At 49.2% G+C, this 16,718-nt stretch overlaps 1 protein-coding gene across 1 annotated transcript; it reads right to left on the bottom strand.

Annotated features, from left to right (window-relative positions):
- Positions 1-2,155: 2,155 nt before the first annotated feature.
- Positions 2,156-5,800, bottom strand: IUM83_01047 (uncharacterized protein; the record flags this gene model as incomplete). The annotated part of the gene is made up of 1 exon (XM_067924875.1): positions 2,156-5,800. The coding sequence occupies one exon, from the start codon at positions 5,798-5,800 to the stop codon at positions 2,156-2,158; it is 3,645 nt and encodes a 1,214-aa protein (XP_067797175.1).
- Between the last annotated feature and the right edge of the window lie 10,918 nt (positions 5,801-16,718).

The raw sequence follows: 16,718 nt of genomic DNA, 5'->3' as shown, positions 1-16,718 counted from the left end.
ATCGATACGCTTTTGCTCGCGTTGAGCAAGGGATGTAAATGATGGAAACATGTCGAATGCTATTAGATTGAAAATCGAAGGGTCGCAGACCTGAAATTGAAATCTCTAAGCTCTGCTCTATATGTGGCAACCGATATTATTTATAAAATCGCTTCTTATATTCGATAGTTTCAGGTACTTCGTCTGGAGTGTCCCAAAGTCGCATTGTGAATTTATGAACAATTGTGTTGCGCTTCTCGAGTAGCCTTATATAAGCTTCTTGACATTCATCGATTGGTAGCCCAAATATGTCCTCGACTTCGACTTGATAAACGGGATCGCAGCATAGGTAGCGGTATGGGCGTGTTGAGTCTAACTGCTGAAGTCGATACTTGATGTAGTCAAAGCGGTGGATATCCCTGAGCATCGTATTCATTTTATTGAGTTTCTCTGCGTAGAAACGCATCCTCTGATGCATTTTCTTGAGTTCCTTCTTATACATTTGGATCTTATAATCTTTCGAGTGTTGAGTACAGAATCCACAAGCGAGAGGCTCTCTTGAGCATGGTTTATTGGAAAGGGTGATCGCGATGCAAGGCATGTTGAACTTATGTATACATATAGTATAGTTAAGAAAATTATGGGTATTGACTACGATCCGCTGTCCGCTTACATACATGATAATAGCAAGGTCGTTGAAGAGGCTGAGGAGCTTAGTAAGCATAAGTCTAAGAAAAAAATAGATCAGAGGATTATTAAGCTGCCTAAGCCAATGCCAGCATGCTTGCCTGATCTAACTTCGATTACCTTGTGAAATAAGTTTGTTCCAATTTACTTCTTCGATTCTTATTGATCAATCTCAGATTGTCTTGGGGCTCCCACGAGTCAGGCTCGTTTCCTACCCATTTAATTAAATATCTGTACTTTCCATTCTTCATTTTTTTATGATCCAAGATCTTTTCAGCTTCAAGAATATCACCTCTGTTGATTGTAGCATCAGTTGTCTGGAGCTGGACGAGATTAAGATCGTTTGGCTGCTTGTAGAGAGTATGACCATTTTTTGATCGAATCTGAACCCGATAGCCATCAATCCCTACAATCGTATAGACAGCTTTACTCCATCGAGCCGCTTCCTTATCAAACGTTTGCTTCTTTAATCGATATAAGACGTTTGACCCTATTTTTCATATTCATTTTCAAGCTTTGTAGCTTCCGTTTGATTATGGATAAGGTCAGACTCCATTACCTTACCTTTAGCCTCGTTTGGAGTCATACCGATTGATTGATGGAACGTAGTATTGTAGTTGTCGATAACATCGTCAATAAGCTTGTGCGTTAGCCTTTTCGGAGACATTTTAGTTAGTATCTGCTTGATAGTTCTATTGAATCTCTCGATTTTACCCATAGTACCATGATCACCCGGTTCGTTATTGTAGTGATCAATGGTTTTTGACTTAAATAAGTCTTGAGCTTGCTTGTTCATGAATTCGCTGCCATCGTCAGTCGTGATAATATTAACCTTATGACTTCGAATGAATGCTTTGATGGCTACTAAAACTTTAGGCGCTGTCTTATTGGATAATAGCTTAGCATACCCAAGTCGAGAGTTAATGTTAACGGCTGTCAAAATTGGGCGTTTCTCCCAGAAAGCAAGAACCAATTGCCAAGAATTGGGATTGTACGAAGCTATTTTAAAACCATCGAAACGATTCTTTTGCTCTTGAAATCGTTGAATATCAACCTGACTGGCGTACCAATCTTTGACGTTTCTAATAGTAATTTTTGGATTTATTTCTGTAGCTTTCTCATATAGAGCTTGAGCACCTATGAAACCAATTTTAGGATCATAATATAACTTCGATAATAGCTTGTCCATAATCGCCTGCATATACATAAGCTAATAAAAAAGTATGCTTTCCTCCCAGAAGCATATCTTAGATGTCAAGCGGTGTGGTAGTTATACCATCCGGAAGAACTCACCGCTTATCGTAGTAGTATGATAGGGCCGTTTTCGTTTGACTATAGGTGATGATCGATTTGGACTCCTTACTGATACGAAACCCCTTGTTAGTACCCTGTAGGGTGATGCGATCTCGAACTACCGTTTCGAATCCATTGGGGTTCAGCACATTTTCATTGCGACCACGTCCTTGCTGCACACCCTTAGCTGAAACCTTCACCTTATACTCAGCGTCCGGTAGATAGCAGATATAGTTCTTGGATGATAGTGATACCATAGCATCACCACACCACTCATCGTTGAACAATCCGGGGTTCGTCGATCAAATTTGGCAACATCTGAGTTGTAGTCGCGTGGAAACCAATCGTATTTGTGTTGCTTGAAGTGTTCGCGTAGGCTTGGTTTGATACACTGTTGGGATGGATTTTCACAGCTGAACGCAATGTAGGCTGAGTCAGTGTCCATTTCCTGGTATTGGAAATCTGAACGATCGAAGTAGAAGTCGATGCAGTCATAGTAGAACTGAAGCATGCGTAATTTGGCGAGCTGATAGATGGCAATCGACAAATGGATTGGGTTCTTGTTCTTGAGGCGGCGTTTCTTCATAGTAATCTCACATGCATCATTAAGCTCCTCAAGCCCATGGAATGTGAAGTGCTCGATTTTGTTCTTGATGGCTGTATCATTAGACTCGTACTTGATCACCTTGTGCTTGCTCATATCCATACCAGATCGACCAAAAGCACTGTTTCCTACAAGCTTCATCATCTCAGCAATAATAGCCTTCGACTCATCAGCATCACCCTCTCGTCTGGCTTTGGATACAGCCTCCATAAATGGTTCAAACGCTTTGTGGGAGCTTGCCTTGATGAAGCTATATGTTAGAGTGATTTCCATACCATGAGATAGGTACCACTTGAGCAAAGGGGTGTATATTAATATTTTCTCACCAAAGTAGCTACCAATCAATTTGCGAGCGGGCTTAGCACGACTCTGCTTGCGCGACTCGTTATACTCATGCATATGCTTGCCAATAATACTCCCGCAAGTGCAGTCAATCAGAATATTCTTGAAGATTGGGGTCATCTCACTGAAATACTGTTTCAAGTGCTCTGGGGTACGAATATCACACTCCAGGGATCCAAAGATTTTATCTGATTTAATGTCATCAATGATACCATCATACGCGTCGATAGTAGTCAAACGTCCGCATGGCATTTCATTACCAAGAGCCCAAAGATATAGAGCATTGGCGTCATATCCAATAATCTTCTTACAAATCTTACTGCCTCGAATCTTCGTTTCGTTTCGCTTAGCATATCTGTTGAAAATGATCGAAGGTCCTCCAGCGATGTTCGCTTTCATCTTAGCGTAAATGTCCTTTTCCTCCCTATCAATCGAGAACACAAGTCTATCTGAGTTGAACTCGAGCATTTTTTTGTAGCGAAAGCCCTTGAACGACATGTTCTTTCTAGCGGTGTTGCATGAAACGCAGCTGATCAAGACATTTCCGTTGATATGACCAAGCTTGTTGTTGATTCTATCAGCAGAGGCAGTGTCGCTAGTTAAGGGAATATAGCATAGAGCGCAAAGGTACTTTTGTTGATTTAGCAAGGTATCAAGGTGCTCCAACGTCATACCAAATTCGCGTTTTGCAGTCGCATCCTGACTCTTGTAGCCACTCATTCGCTTTGCTGGGAATCTAAAAGCTTTGGCAGGCTTCTTGCTGGGATACTGAAGATTGTTGAAGCAAGTCTGGTAGATAACTTTCTCCGATAAACCAGGTAGCGACACACCATCTGTGAACATATCCAGATCAAAACCTTTGAACAATTCACGCTGAGCTTTGATAGCCTTGATGAATGGGACTACATCGAGATTATTGTACCAAATGAGGAGATCCTTGATCGTAGTCATCCCATAGTGTTCCCAGACGAATTGGACGCGCTTGTAGTCGTCATCACTAATGCTCGTACCACGAAGCTTGCTATCAAAAGCGGATTTTCGAGGAATTGTATTCTCACTTAGTATACTAAAAGATTTGATATACTCATACGGAAATAGCCCCTTACCAAGACCACAAACACATCTGATTTTATCATCGCATTTGCATCCGCCCAGGTATGTTGTGAGGTATTTATCATAACTGGTACCAGCAGGTACGTAGTTGCTAATAGCGAGCATTTTCATGTCCGATGTTGCGATACACATGTAGCTTGGGTTTTTGATTACAGATGTGATGTTGTCGGTACCGATGACAGCAAATAGATCCTTCTTGATTAAATTGATATCATAGCGACCACTATTGAAGCCAAATACTGGTACTTGATCGAGCTGCTGCTTGATTTTCCTGTAATCAAATTGCTGCTTCCCGAAACCGATACGACTGTGGAAATCGAAGAAGCTGGTGTACTTACCTTCCTGAATCCAGCTATCCACATCCTTCGTCGTATAGGTTTTACCAAGAGAGACTCCAGGAATCTCCATACCCGTCAGACCATGAGCATCGATAATTTTTCTCAAGAGCGACTGATACTTAGCAACATTGTACTGTTGGATCTTCACCGACACCTCACCAATGTACTTGAACATATCCGCAAGCAATGCCTTTGGATCATCATTAACAAAGCAACGTACATCCTCGGTTAAACTATCCGCTACCGAAACCGATACGGGGATATGCTCGTTTGTGAAGACAGTATTCTTCCCGTGTTGGACTGCTGTCGGCTTTAAGATTGCTTCGAAGTCGTAAACCATGAAATGGTCGATGTATTGGTCAACATTCTTGATTGAGTACTTCGTACGTAATGATCTGATAGCGTTCGGGGCTGGCTTATAGATGGTTGGTTGAGCTGGGAAGCTTTCAATATTTACTCGCTCACATTGGTTCTTAGAGTGGTCCTTAAGCTTGATGGAGCTAACAAATACCATCTCACACTTCGCGCATTGGTACTTGCTCTGGAGCATATCAACACTCTTGATGTAGAGGGCATGATTCTCGTATGATAGAATGTTCATAGCGTCGTAATCCTTGTCCGATCGACGAATGCATTCCACTTTACCAGTACCATCATCCATCGAGAAAACGTTGATAGATAGTTTGAAGCATTCCTCTACTTCATCGAGCTGGAGGAGATCAATAGGCTTAAAGCTGCGAAATAGTCCCAGAGAGTATGTGATACTCTTGAAAGAGCAATAACGCTTGAAAGCTTCCTTTACATGTGCCTGAATTCTGCGAGGATCCTTCTTAGGGTCCTGCACCGAGTGCCAGGCAACGCAATGGAAGACGCATTTTTTGTTGGTCTTCGGGAAGTTGATTACGTGCTTGTTTTCACGAATAACTGCCGGGATGACCGCTTCACTATCTCCCAGAGCATGGTTGCGGTGGTAGATGTAAATCTTGAAGCCGGTAATCGCTTTGAGCTTGTATCCAGAACTGGGGTAGTTCAGCTTGTTTGCCAACTCCATCGATCGGATCTCAGAAATTATTTTCTTACGGATGTCAGTTTTGCTGTTGATAGCAATGGGTGCGTCGAATACATACGTATTTCCAATATTTGGGTGGAAGTAGCGCGTTTCACTATCATCAGTTAGACTAACAAGGTCGTAGCCGAGGGCAATATTTACCTTGAAGGAACTCTTTTGATTGTCAAGAACGTTCTCGAGCTTCTCGTAGAACTCGCTAGGCTGAATCCCCTCATATAGGTGAGCTTCCATGTGCTTTCCGTTGTAGAAGCGGTACTTTGGGTCCGCCTTGAACTCAGGAGACATGTGCTTCTTGAGCTCGGCGACAGAGACATTGTACTGCTTCGCAACCAACTTCTGATTACTGGGACGCGATAGGTTGCTAACATACACCATCTTCCCCGTGCGTCCACGAACCTTCACTCGATAGCTACTACCCCATCGAATTGCTCGAATATTTAATCGTTTTAGTCCTTCAAGCTCGTATGCGAACATCGTTATATATATGTGTCTATATTTTTCCGTGGGCTGACTTTATAAATTTGGATCTTGTATCAGGATCAATCGACTTTATATATCAGTCATGTCTATATCAGTATTGACTTTTTTATGTGAGAGAAAAAATAATTAACTAACTAAGTTCGGTTTTCTCAGTAAGTTCGCTTTGATTAGGTTCGACCTTCGGCTTTCGTTTGCGTTCTCGAATATTCTCTCGATTCTTGTCGTCGTAGCCTTTTTGATAAGCTAAGCGAGCTTCGCGCGTGCGCTCGTAATAGCGCTTCTGCGCTGCCTTAATGCGCTCTTTGTCAGCCTGGTATTGCTCAGGAGAATACGCCATGTTACTATATTACTAACTTTATATTTGTCAGGATCAAAATAAAGTTGCGAGTCATTCGTTGCAATCTTTGCGTATCACTTTGAAAGTACCTATCTTTAGTTGCCACTTTTGATATTGAAAGTGCAGACTCTATTGTTGCAATCTTTGCGTATCACTTTGAAAGTACGTATCTTTAGGTGCCACTTTTGATATTGAAAGTGACTCGCTAGACAGCGAGTTTACTTCCGGGGACGAGTTGTAAGAGCATCATCTGAGCGAAAATTGATGCATTGCTTTTAATACATTTTCCATTTACTCCTAGCTATCGTAATCCTTTCTGTGGTGCTTGGAGGTGTGGAGGAGGCCTCCTTCGCACCAAGAGTTGCTTAGCGGTGCTGTTGACGGAATAGCGTCTGGTTGGAAAGAACGTTCCAGGATCGTTCTTGTTGGTAAATTACGGTTAGAAGAAAAAAACTGCCGGCGTAATGTTCTAAGAATTACTACTTACGTGAACTTTGTCTCGCGGAATACGCTTGGCAGTGATCATGTTCGCACTTGGCTCTCTGTCGAGCCACCGTGCACTGAAGTCCTGTTCTCTCGTCGGGAGCAAATTAAAAACCAAACGTCATATCAAAGCAAAGCTAGCTAGCAACAGTCTGTTTCGTAAACCTTTGAACTTAAACTTGGTTTTCGGTGGGAGGTAACCCAGCGGATCACTTATCCCTCCAACCGCGGATGTTGTTGCCCTAGTGATGAGTTCGCTTGCGATTTCGGTTCCGAGCATTGCGACGCGGCAGTCTCGGTGGCGCAGGGTCTGGGACATCCAGGCGTGCCAACGCGCGAATCATTTCGGCACGGAGAGGGTCGTGGGGCCCAGCATCCAGGAACGGCTGGAAAAACTGCAGCACGTCCTTCTTGATGTTCTCGGAGGGTTCCCATGAGCTCTCGACATCGTCGAGCACGTACCATTTGACGAAATATTCATAACGGTGCGTGTCCAGGCTCAATCTACAATCGCGCAGTGCTTCCACGAGATGGCCTCCCTCGCCGTATATGGCTTGTTCTTGCAACTCCTCAGCACGTCCGGGTGCAACCTCTCGATACAATTGCAGTCGTGACGCACGGACCCTTTGACTGGCGGAATGATATCTATCACTTCGAACGTAAATTATTCAACGCTTTGACGATGCGTTTGGGGCTCGTCAAACCAACGCTAGCTTATTCCCGCTGCGCCCCGTGGCAGTCGCGGCAAGCACAAAATCGCCTTCGGTAAACTTTTGCAGTTTGACTCCTAGGCGGCGAGAGTGACTCTCCCGTGCAGCGCGACGGCGTTTTTCGCTCGCGTCCACCATTTCGGTGTGGATCCCATCCAGCACCACACGGACCTTCTCCAAATAAGTCTGCATCTCTTGAGTTACCCACTCCGCGGACCGGTCCGCAAGTTCATGGGGGTGCAGGATGCTAGTTAATTGCGACCACCAGGCAACGCGGTAAACGCAGTTAGTGGGGTCTTCCCTCCAAGGCGGTCGGCTGGCATGCTGTTACTGCTGCTTGGACGACCGGTAACAGTGCCGGCCAATCGCAAACAGGCAACCTGCGCTCGCGTAATAGCGCCTTCATGGCCTTGAGCACTTCGTGATTGACGACCTCGACCGTGTCATTCGCCCACGGCGTATACGCCGTGACAAAATGATGCTGCGCGCCGAGAGCCCTGTGCAGCTGTTCAATAATTTGGCTTCGAAAATGCGCTCCTTGGTCTGAAACCCATTGGTGCACCACTCCAAAACGCTTGAATCAGTCGATCAACGCTCGATACGCGTTATCGGTCTTCGCTTGCGCACAAGTGACTAGTTCTGTAACGGGGTTACACGTACAAGTGGCTGCAAGCCACTTGTAAATTTAACAGATAGGTTATCTGTTAAACGTTTTGGATACTTCCTCACATTGGTGTAAGACACACCGATGGATACGTTGAAGTGGACCACCACAGTGAGTGGTCCACACATACCCAAAGATCCTATTGGTAGAAAGCAGCATCTTTCTACCAATCAGAGACATGCATATTAGCGGGGCTCTGACAGCCAGCCGCTGCCAACCCTTTCATAGATGATAGACAGTTTTTAGCAGATTTTTGAGGAAGATCAATTTACAAACAATACAGTTCTCATTTTACCTAATCTAAGTCACTTGGAATCCTTTCTTACTTAACTTATATTTGTGTATTCAAATATAATTAACCTAAGTAATTTCTAAGTACTTACGCTTCCTCATACACGTTGCGCAACGTGTAAGCTAAAGTAGTCAGTCAAGTTAGACCCACTACACCTGGTAGCACTTTGTAGTCCGTCTAACGACCGACTGCTTGACGTTCGTACGCGGTGTATGAACGCGGAGCCGAGAACCACATGAGCACGGAGGTGCCCATGGAGAGCTCCAACACGCCTGCAACGCATGTTGCACGCGCTGACTGCCCCCACCTGTCTGACCCAGAGTGGGAGGCCCTCCAACGACTGTCAACAGTCATTGGAGAAGCGGCGATAGCCACGATGCTGCGTACGCTATCGCCGACGGAGCAACATGGTGTTGCTCTGGGGTTCATCATGAAGGAGCAGCGTGATGCTGCTTCCTCAGTGACGGCGTCGTCAGGGACGACACCGCGTGCTCAACCATTAAAGTTGAGTGTAAGCAATTTCGTGGGAAGAGCTCGACACAGCCATAGCGGCTCGACGCATCGTCGACCCGCTGTCGGAAGTCGCGTTCGCCATGTCCTGCCTTGGCGGACGCGCAAGGAGTTGGGCGTATGGACGCCGACTCTCCGATCCTACGTGCTTCAGCACGTACGAAGTGTTCAAAGAGGAGCTCAAACAAGCGTTTGAGCCCCCGCAAAACGAGTTCCGATCGAGGGCGGAATTCCTCGACCTTCAGCAAGGTAAGCATGACGTCCATGCTTACGCACAGCGCGCACGATATTTGGTATCAAATATCGTGACTAACCCGATTGACGAGGCGACCAAGGTCGTCACGTCCATGAAAGGACTTAGAGATGGGCCCGTGAAGACCTATCTCTTCCGAGAGTACCCGAGTACTCTCGAAGCTGCAATCACTCTTGCCATGCAAGAAGAGTTTAGCCTGCGATAGGCTAAACTCCATGTAAACGTACCGAGGCCGCAACCGCGCCCGGTAGCGAGGCCGGGAAGTCCAGAACCAATGGACCTCTCGAATGCAACAACTGCCGGTTACCAGCAGCAGGGAGGTAACGTGCGATGCTTCCGTTGCGGAAGGATCGGTCACTTTGCACGGGAGTGCACAGCTCCCATGCCCCCTGGAGGTGGCCGTCGTGGCGATGCTAGGCATCGCCGCGGACCAACAAAAAACGCGAACATCCAGTAGGCGCGGGGCGCCCTACTGGTAATGCAGTCGCGCGTGCCGACATCGGGCACGCGACACTGAGGACTGCAGCCCCCAGTGAGACCAGCTCTCACTGCAAGAAACAAGATGACAGGCCAAACCTAGTCATCTTGAAGGTTTACTCGAAGAGAGCGAGTGACTCTCTTCGAGCTTTGGTAGATTCAGGCGCGTCGAACAACTTTGTTCGACTACGAAGCCTGTCGAGACTTGACTTCGAGGAGGTAGATACACCTCGAAGTCTTCTGGAGGTACGACTGGCAACAGGTGCCATCGTAAAGACCGAGAAGCGCGTCGTGAACGTGCGCTTCTCGTACAAACAACGAGTGTTTGTCGAACACTTTATCGTCCTGGACCTGGACGATAAGTTCGATGTAGTAATGGACATGCCGTGGCTTGCACGGCATGATCCGGTGATAGACTGGAAGAAGCGCACGCTCGTGCGCTTCGGACGCTACAGCGGAACAGAGAGCGATGGCCCTATTACCGCAGCGCTCGCACCAGCGGGTGCGCGCGATTCGATAGTCGAGACAGCACTTATCGTCCAGGCCCAAGATTCTACAAGAACATTCTGCCGAGCAGACAGAAGCGGTGACGCCGGGCATCGAGGCACTGAACGTCTTGACGCATACCGATACTGGATTCCAGTATCAGGAAATGGAAGTCGCTAATCCTCCGACGACGGCGTCGGAGTTGACTTCGCTTCCAGTCATGAGCTGGAAGCGCTTCACGCGCGACTTGCACGATGGACGCATCGAGAAAGTCTGCGTTCTTTCGGACAGCGAAAGAACGGCGAGCGAGAGCGAAGAGCTGAGGCAGCTCTTCATGGGAAGTACCACTGAGAGTGAAGACACTCTCAGTGCGAAGACGAAGCGAGAGCGCTTCGAGGAACAAGGTTGGGACTCGCTGAAGTCGAGTCCCTATTACAAATTGTTGAGGGAGTACAAAGACGTACTCCCGGAAGACATTGCTGCGGAGCTTCCGCAGGATAAGGGCATTCAGCACGAGATTGATCTCGTGCCGGGCACGAAGTACTGTGTCACGCTGCAGTGGCCACTGCCGCGAGAGCAAGTGAAAGCGATCGACGACTTCTTTGAAAGTCGTCGTAAAGCAGGACAAGTGTGGGAATCAAAGGCCCCGCACAGTGCTCCGACGTTCTGTGTCAAGAAGCCACAGGGCGGATGGCGCATCGTTCATGCCTACAACAAGCTGAACGATGCGACGGTACCGGCGCAGACGCCGATACCACGAAAAGATGTTATCATCGATTCGATGGCCGGGAGCACCGTTTACAGTGCTCTCGACTTGCGAGATGGATTTTATCAAATCCTAATGCGTGAGAGCGATATCCCTCTCACGGCAGTGAGCACGCCAAGCGGCATGCTCTGGGAATGGCTAGTAATGCCACAGGGGCTTAAGAATGCCCCTGCGACTTTCAACAGGTGCGTGACGCACTTGTTGCGCTCGGTGCGCGACTTCGCACCGAGCTACTTCGATGATGTATTCATCCACAGCCGGGCTGTGGACGGGAAGACCGACGTAGAGATGCACAGGGTGCATCTCCGGAAGCTACTTGAGCTTATGCGAAAGCATAAGCTCTACGCGAACCTGAAGAAGTGTATCTTCGGGGCGATCGAGATACCCGTCCTCGGGTGTCTCGTAGGGAAGAATGGTGTTCGCCCTGACCCGGAAAAGGTCAGAGTGATCAATGAATGGCCAACGCCTTCAAGTGTCAAGGAACTGAGGCAGTTCCTTGGCTTGGCCACGTACTTGTCCAAGTACGTGGAGGATTACGCGGGCAAGATCCGCCCGCTGTCACAGCTTCTTAAGAAAGAAGCTGTGTGGAAGTGGACAACCGATTGCCAAAAGGCATTCGATGCAGTCAAGCGGGGCTTGACTGAGGCACCGATCTTGGCAGTAGCCGACCAAGATCGTCCATTTCACGTTGTATGTGACGCATCCGACTTTGCAATCGGATGCGCGTTGATGCAGCACGATCACGAGGGCCGTGATCGTGTCGTCTACTACCAATCGCGTCAGCTGAGGCCAGCTGAGCGCAACTATCCGGTGCATGACAAGGAACTCCTTGTCATGAAGTATGCACTCGCAAAGTTCCGAGTGTATTTGCTTGGGAGTAGACCATTTGTGGTCTACACCGACCATGCATCACTGCGCACCGCAGTGAAGTCACCACACATATCACAAAGAATGGCGAGATGGCTCTCATTCTTTGCGGAGTAAAACTTCCGGGTCGAATACAAACCCGGAAGATTGAATGTAGTGACCGACGCGTTATCACGTCGGCCGGACTATGCAGAAGCTGTTGACGGCAATGCCATTGACGCCATGCGATCGAGCAAACCACATCATCTCCGTTGGATGATGTGAAGGCCGCGTACGCGCACGACGCGGACGCGAAACTCTTGCTGGCCTATAGCACAGCGCCTTCTGACAAGTCCCGTCGGAAGCTGCCCAAGCACCTTCGAGCGCGTGCACACCGCTTTCGTGTGCACGACGGACTACTGCTTTACAATGCAGTCGACGACAACGCGGATCGCGTTGTCGTGCCAAATGACCATGACCTGCGACTCAGGATCATGTACGAGTATCATGATGCCCCGACTGCGGGACATCTCGGACGTGAGAAGACTTACGTCCTTCTCACGCGTGACCTCTACTGGCACCACCAGTACAAGTGGGTGCGCAAGTACATCCGTGCTTGCGAGGTATGCCAACGCGTAAAGCCTGCGCCATTCGCGCAGGCTCCGTTACAATCATTACCGACTCCGTCGGAGTGTTGGAAGTCCATGTCTTTGGACTTCATCTTTGGTCTTCCCCCGGACAGCGGAGGGAATACCGGTGTTGTGGTCTTCGTCGACCGCTTCAGCAAGATGGTACATCTTGCTGCGGTGCCGGCAGAGGTGACCGCGAAGCAGACGGCCCGTCTGCTCGTCGACATGGTGTTCAAACACCATGGCATGCCGTCTGACATTGTGTCGGACAGAGACCCGCGCTTCACAGCGCACCTGTGGCAAGAAGTGTTTACACTTCTTGGGAGCCAGCTTTCCATGTCGACTGCGGATCATCCGCAGACGGACGGTCAAACCGAGCGCGTGAATCGCGTGATCGTCGATATGTGAAGAGCTACGGTCACTCGTTCCAATACTGGAGCGAGTGCTTATCGATGGCAGAGTTTGCCATCAATAACTCAGTGCATGCCTCGACCGGGCATACACCGTTCTACGTGAATGCCATGCGGCATCCACGTCTACCGAGTTTACTCGGAGAGATGGCTCCCACTTTAAGTGGGGGAGGATCTACGACTGCAATACAGCAGCCGCAGAAAACCGCTGACACTTGCACAGTGTCAGCTGCAACAATGGACAAACCACATGAGTCTGCGCAGGGCGCAGACTCCCCCAACAACAAGGCCAACGACCACGGGTCTGCGCAGGGCGCAGACACCGCAAAGAACCACGCAGAGGCCGGGCCTCTAGCGGAGAGCGAGCTGAATGACTTCAGCTCGGATGCAATCAGTTTCATCACCAAAAGACAAGCCATAATTCGGTTTGTCCAAGACACATTAGCAGCTTCTGTTGATCAACAGAAGCTGAACGCAGACAATGCGGGCAGAAGCAACACAAATGAATTCAAAGTTGGTTCATTAGTTTTGTTAGCTACACTAAACCTGCCTAGACATGCAGTTTCGGATTTCGGAGCAAGCTTGCTTGCTCCGCGCTTCATCGGGCCGTTCACTGTGTTGGCACGGCACGGCAACGCATACACGCTAGACATACCGTCTAGCATGCGCCTCCATCCGACCTTTTACGTTGGACGGCTGAAGCCATACCTGCAGCACGAGCCATCTAGCTCGGCTGACCCGAAGCCTCGGCAGGAGCCGAGGCAGAAGCGGAGGACTTGGCCTCGGCGACGAGCAACCTCTCCTCCAGCGCGCGGACGCGCTGGAGCAACCCCTTCATCTGGGTCCCCAGCTCGACCTGGATATTCGAGGCGGTCTGCGAGACCGCCGCGACTTGGGCCTTCTGGTTCGCCAGCTCCTGCTTCAGGGCGGCGAACTCAGCGCCCTGCAGACGCTCCACGACGGTCACCCGGTCGTGGAGAGGCGCATACTGATCAGCCCGGGGCTGATCATACCCGGGCGTGTTCCCACCCCGCCACCGCCGATCCGTGACGCCCGCGGCTCAACCCGCTGGATTGTTGAGCGGATTGTTGACCATAGTATCCCGAGAACGAACCCTCAAGGGGCTCGTTTTCGTATTCGTTGGAGAGGATTTCCTCCCCATCGAGATACATAGAGCCGCGGAACGTCTTGCTGGAGGACGTTCCGGAAATGGTGAGGGCGTACGAAGAGCAGTACGCGCTGGCGCAGCGGAAGTAACACGAGCGCTGCGATCATCGCTAGCGCCCGAACCCTCACGTGCTAAGAACTTAGCACGGAGCTCTTTGAGACTCTCGGGCACACGGAACGACGTATACCCGTTCAGGTCGCGGTCGCTCAAGCGGACCGCGCCTGGAAAGCACTTCGTGCACTGAAAGCCCTCGGGCACAGCGCACGGCACATTTGCCTCCTCAGCAGCAACATGAAGTTGCTCCAGCTTTCCACGCTTCGAGTATGTCTCGAAGCGATCACGCGCTTGTTTAATCCGATCACGGTAAGCACTCGGCCTCTTGTTGAAGTTCTCAACAAAGGCGTTCCAGCTTTGACAAAGTGCCTGCCATTCGGGCACTTTGCTGCGAGAAGAGGTCTTCTTGGTTTGAAACCATCGGAGCTCATGAAAGAGTCCGATGTAGTAATCGCGCCTTTGATGCGTTTCCGCATCAAAGTGCAGCTCGGCAGCCACAGCGTCATCTTTGATGGCGCTGCATACGTACAACGGCACCTCATTCGGAGGTACCGAGTTCCCAAACCGGTCCGCGATCTCGGACGCGGACGGCATCCATGGATCGCGCGCTGCAGGCGCAGCGCGCGGAGAGCCTTGAGCTTTGACATCACGCGCTGCAGCAGCAGCGCGCGGAGAACTGAGAGCCCCAGCGGAAGCGAGTGGGGTATCGCTCTCAGTACGCGAACGCTTCGAACACGAAGCGTCCGATTCATCCCCTTCACGCGGGCGAACGTTCTTGGCGTGAGGGTCGAGCGATTCGCTCGACACTGAGTCTTTACGCTTTGAGGGCGAGTCTTCCTCGCCCTCCATATCTTCATCGTCGTCGTCGAAGTCGACGACGTCGCCGTACTTCGCCTTCTGACGCTCGAAGTAGTCGTCGATGGAGAGATGACTCCCCACCGACTTCGAGGTCTTCTTCTGTGGCGCGCTCATCGTTGAATGAGCGCGGATTTCTTCTCCAAACGCGGAGAATTGACGAATGGTCAATTCCAAAGATTGACGTGCGAGGACCCCGCGCGTCTAACCTTAAGGGGGGGATGGTGTAATGGGGTTACACGTACAAGTGGCTGCAAGCCACTTGTGAATTTAACAGATAGGTTATCTGTTAAACGTTTTGGATACTTCCTCACATTGGTGTAAGACACACCAATGGATACATTGAAGTGGACCACCACAATGAGTGGTCCACACATACCCAAAGATCCTATTGGTAGAAAGCAGCATCTTTCTACCAATCAGAGTCATGCATATTAGCGGGGCTCTGACAGCCAGCCGCTGCCAACCCTTTCATAGATGAAAGACAGTTTTAGCAGATTTTAGAGGAAGATCAATTTGCAAACAATGCAGTTCTCATTTTACCTAATCTAAGTCACTTGGAATCCTTTCTTACTTAACTTATATTTGTGTATTCAAATATAATTAACCTAAGTAATTTCTAAGTACTTACGCTTCCTCATACACGTTGCGCAACGTGTAAGCTAAAGTAGTGAGTCAAGTTAGATCCACTACAAGTTCGATGTACCCGCTCATACCGACCTTCAGCACCAAGACGTACTTTAGCCCACCTTCACCCTCAACCATGGTGAGATAATCAAAATTGAGTAGCTCATTTGGTTTTGTTGCCGCCACTGTTTCACCAAACGGTCGAGGAACCTGGCCACTTGCAGTAGTCATACGATGGAGACATCCATTCACGAACGTGTTGACATCGGTACGAAGGCTGCTCCAATAAAAAAACAGCCTCGAGGGCCTGCTGCGTGGCTCGACCACCTCGGTGGCTGCCGGAACCGGCGTGTGCCACCACGCACAATCGTTGCTGCAGGTCGGCAGCGGCATCCGGGATGTACACTTGGCCCGTCCTCGTAACCAAAAGGTGACGTTCGCCATCGAGTCTCCTGCCATGTGTTGACCGGGAGTAGGCAAGTCCCGGTATTTCTCAGAATCCTACCTGGTGTAGGTGGAACTCACCGTGGGGCACCCAAAGTACGACCGAATCGTGTTACGAACACCTGGCTGCCTTCAGAGTGATGTTGGCTAGGCGCACCCGCCTCGGTTGTCATCGGCGGAGCCTCGTGACCGCTGGGACCAGTTTGTCGGTCCGTCGAATCCATACTTCCTGACTCGACGGAGGGGGCAGCTTGTTCTGCAACCGGAATTCCTGCCACTCCCGGCCTGATACCTATAAACACTCGGTCGATCCTCCAGCGACTCGCTCACCTCGGGGTTCGTCCACGGCACCACTCTGCAATATTAACAGAGGTACCGGGGTTACACACATAAGTGACAATAATCACTTGTGTATGACAACGGTCACAAGTGACAACTGTGTGACAATAGTCACTAGTGGTTCTAACAGACAGACTGTTAGAAGATAGATACTTCCTCACATTGGTGTAAGTTACACCAATGGCTACACTTTCGGCCACCAGAATGAGTGGCCTGCATATGACCAATAATCCTATTGGTAGAAAACAGCATATTTCTACCAATCAGAGACGTACGTGTCAACGGGCCAGCCGCTGTCAACCCCTTTCATAGATGATAAACAGTTTTAGCGGATTTAGGAGGAAGATCAATTTACAAACAATACAGTTCTCATTTTACCTTTACCTTTACTACCCAGCTTGAAAGCCCACGCGTGGGATCGGCAAATATCCCACGGGTGGGCTTAAGCGGATTAGTTATATGC

This window comes from Phytophthora cinnamomi, assembly GCF_018691715.1.
Source record: "Phytophthora cinnamomi strain GKB4 chromosome Unknown Contig14, whole genome shotgun sequence".
Lineage (NCBI taxonomy): Eukaryota > Oomycota > Peronosporomycetes > Peronosporales > Peronosporaceae > Phytophthora > Phytophthora cinnamomi.
This window is presented reverse-complemented; position numbering and strand designations above follow the sequence as displayed.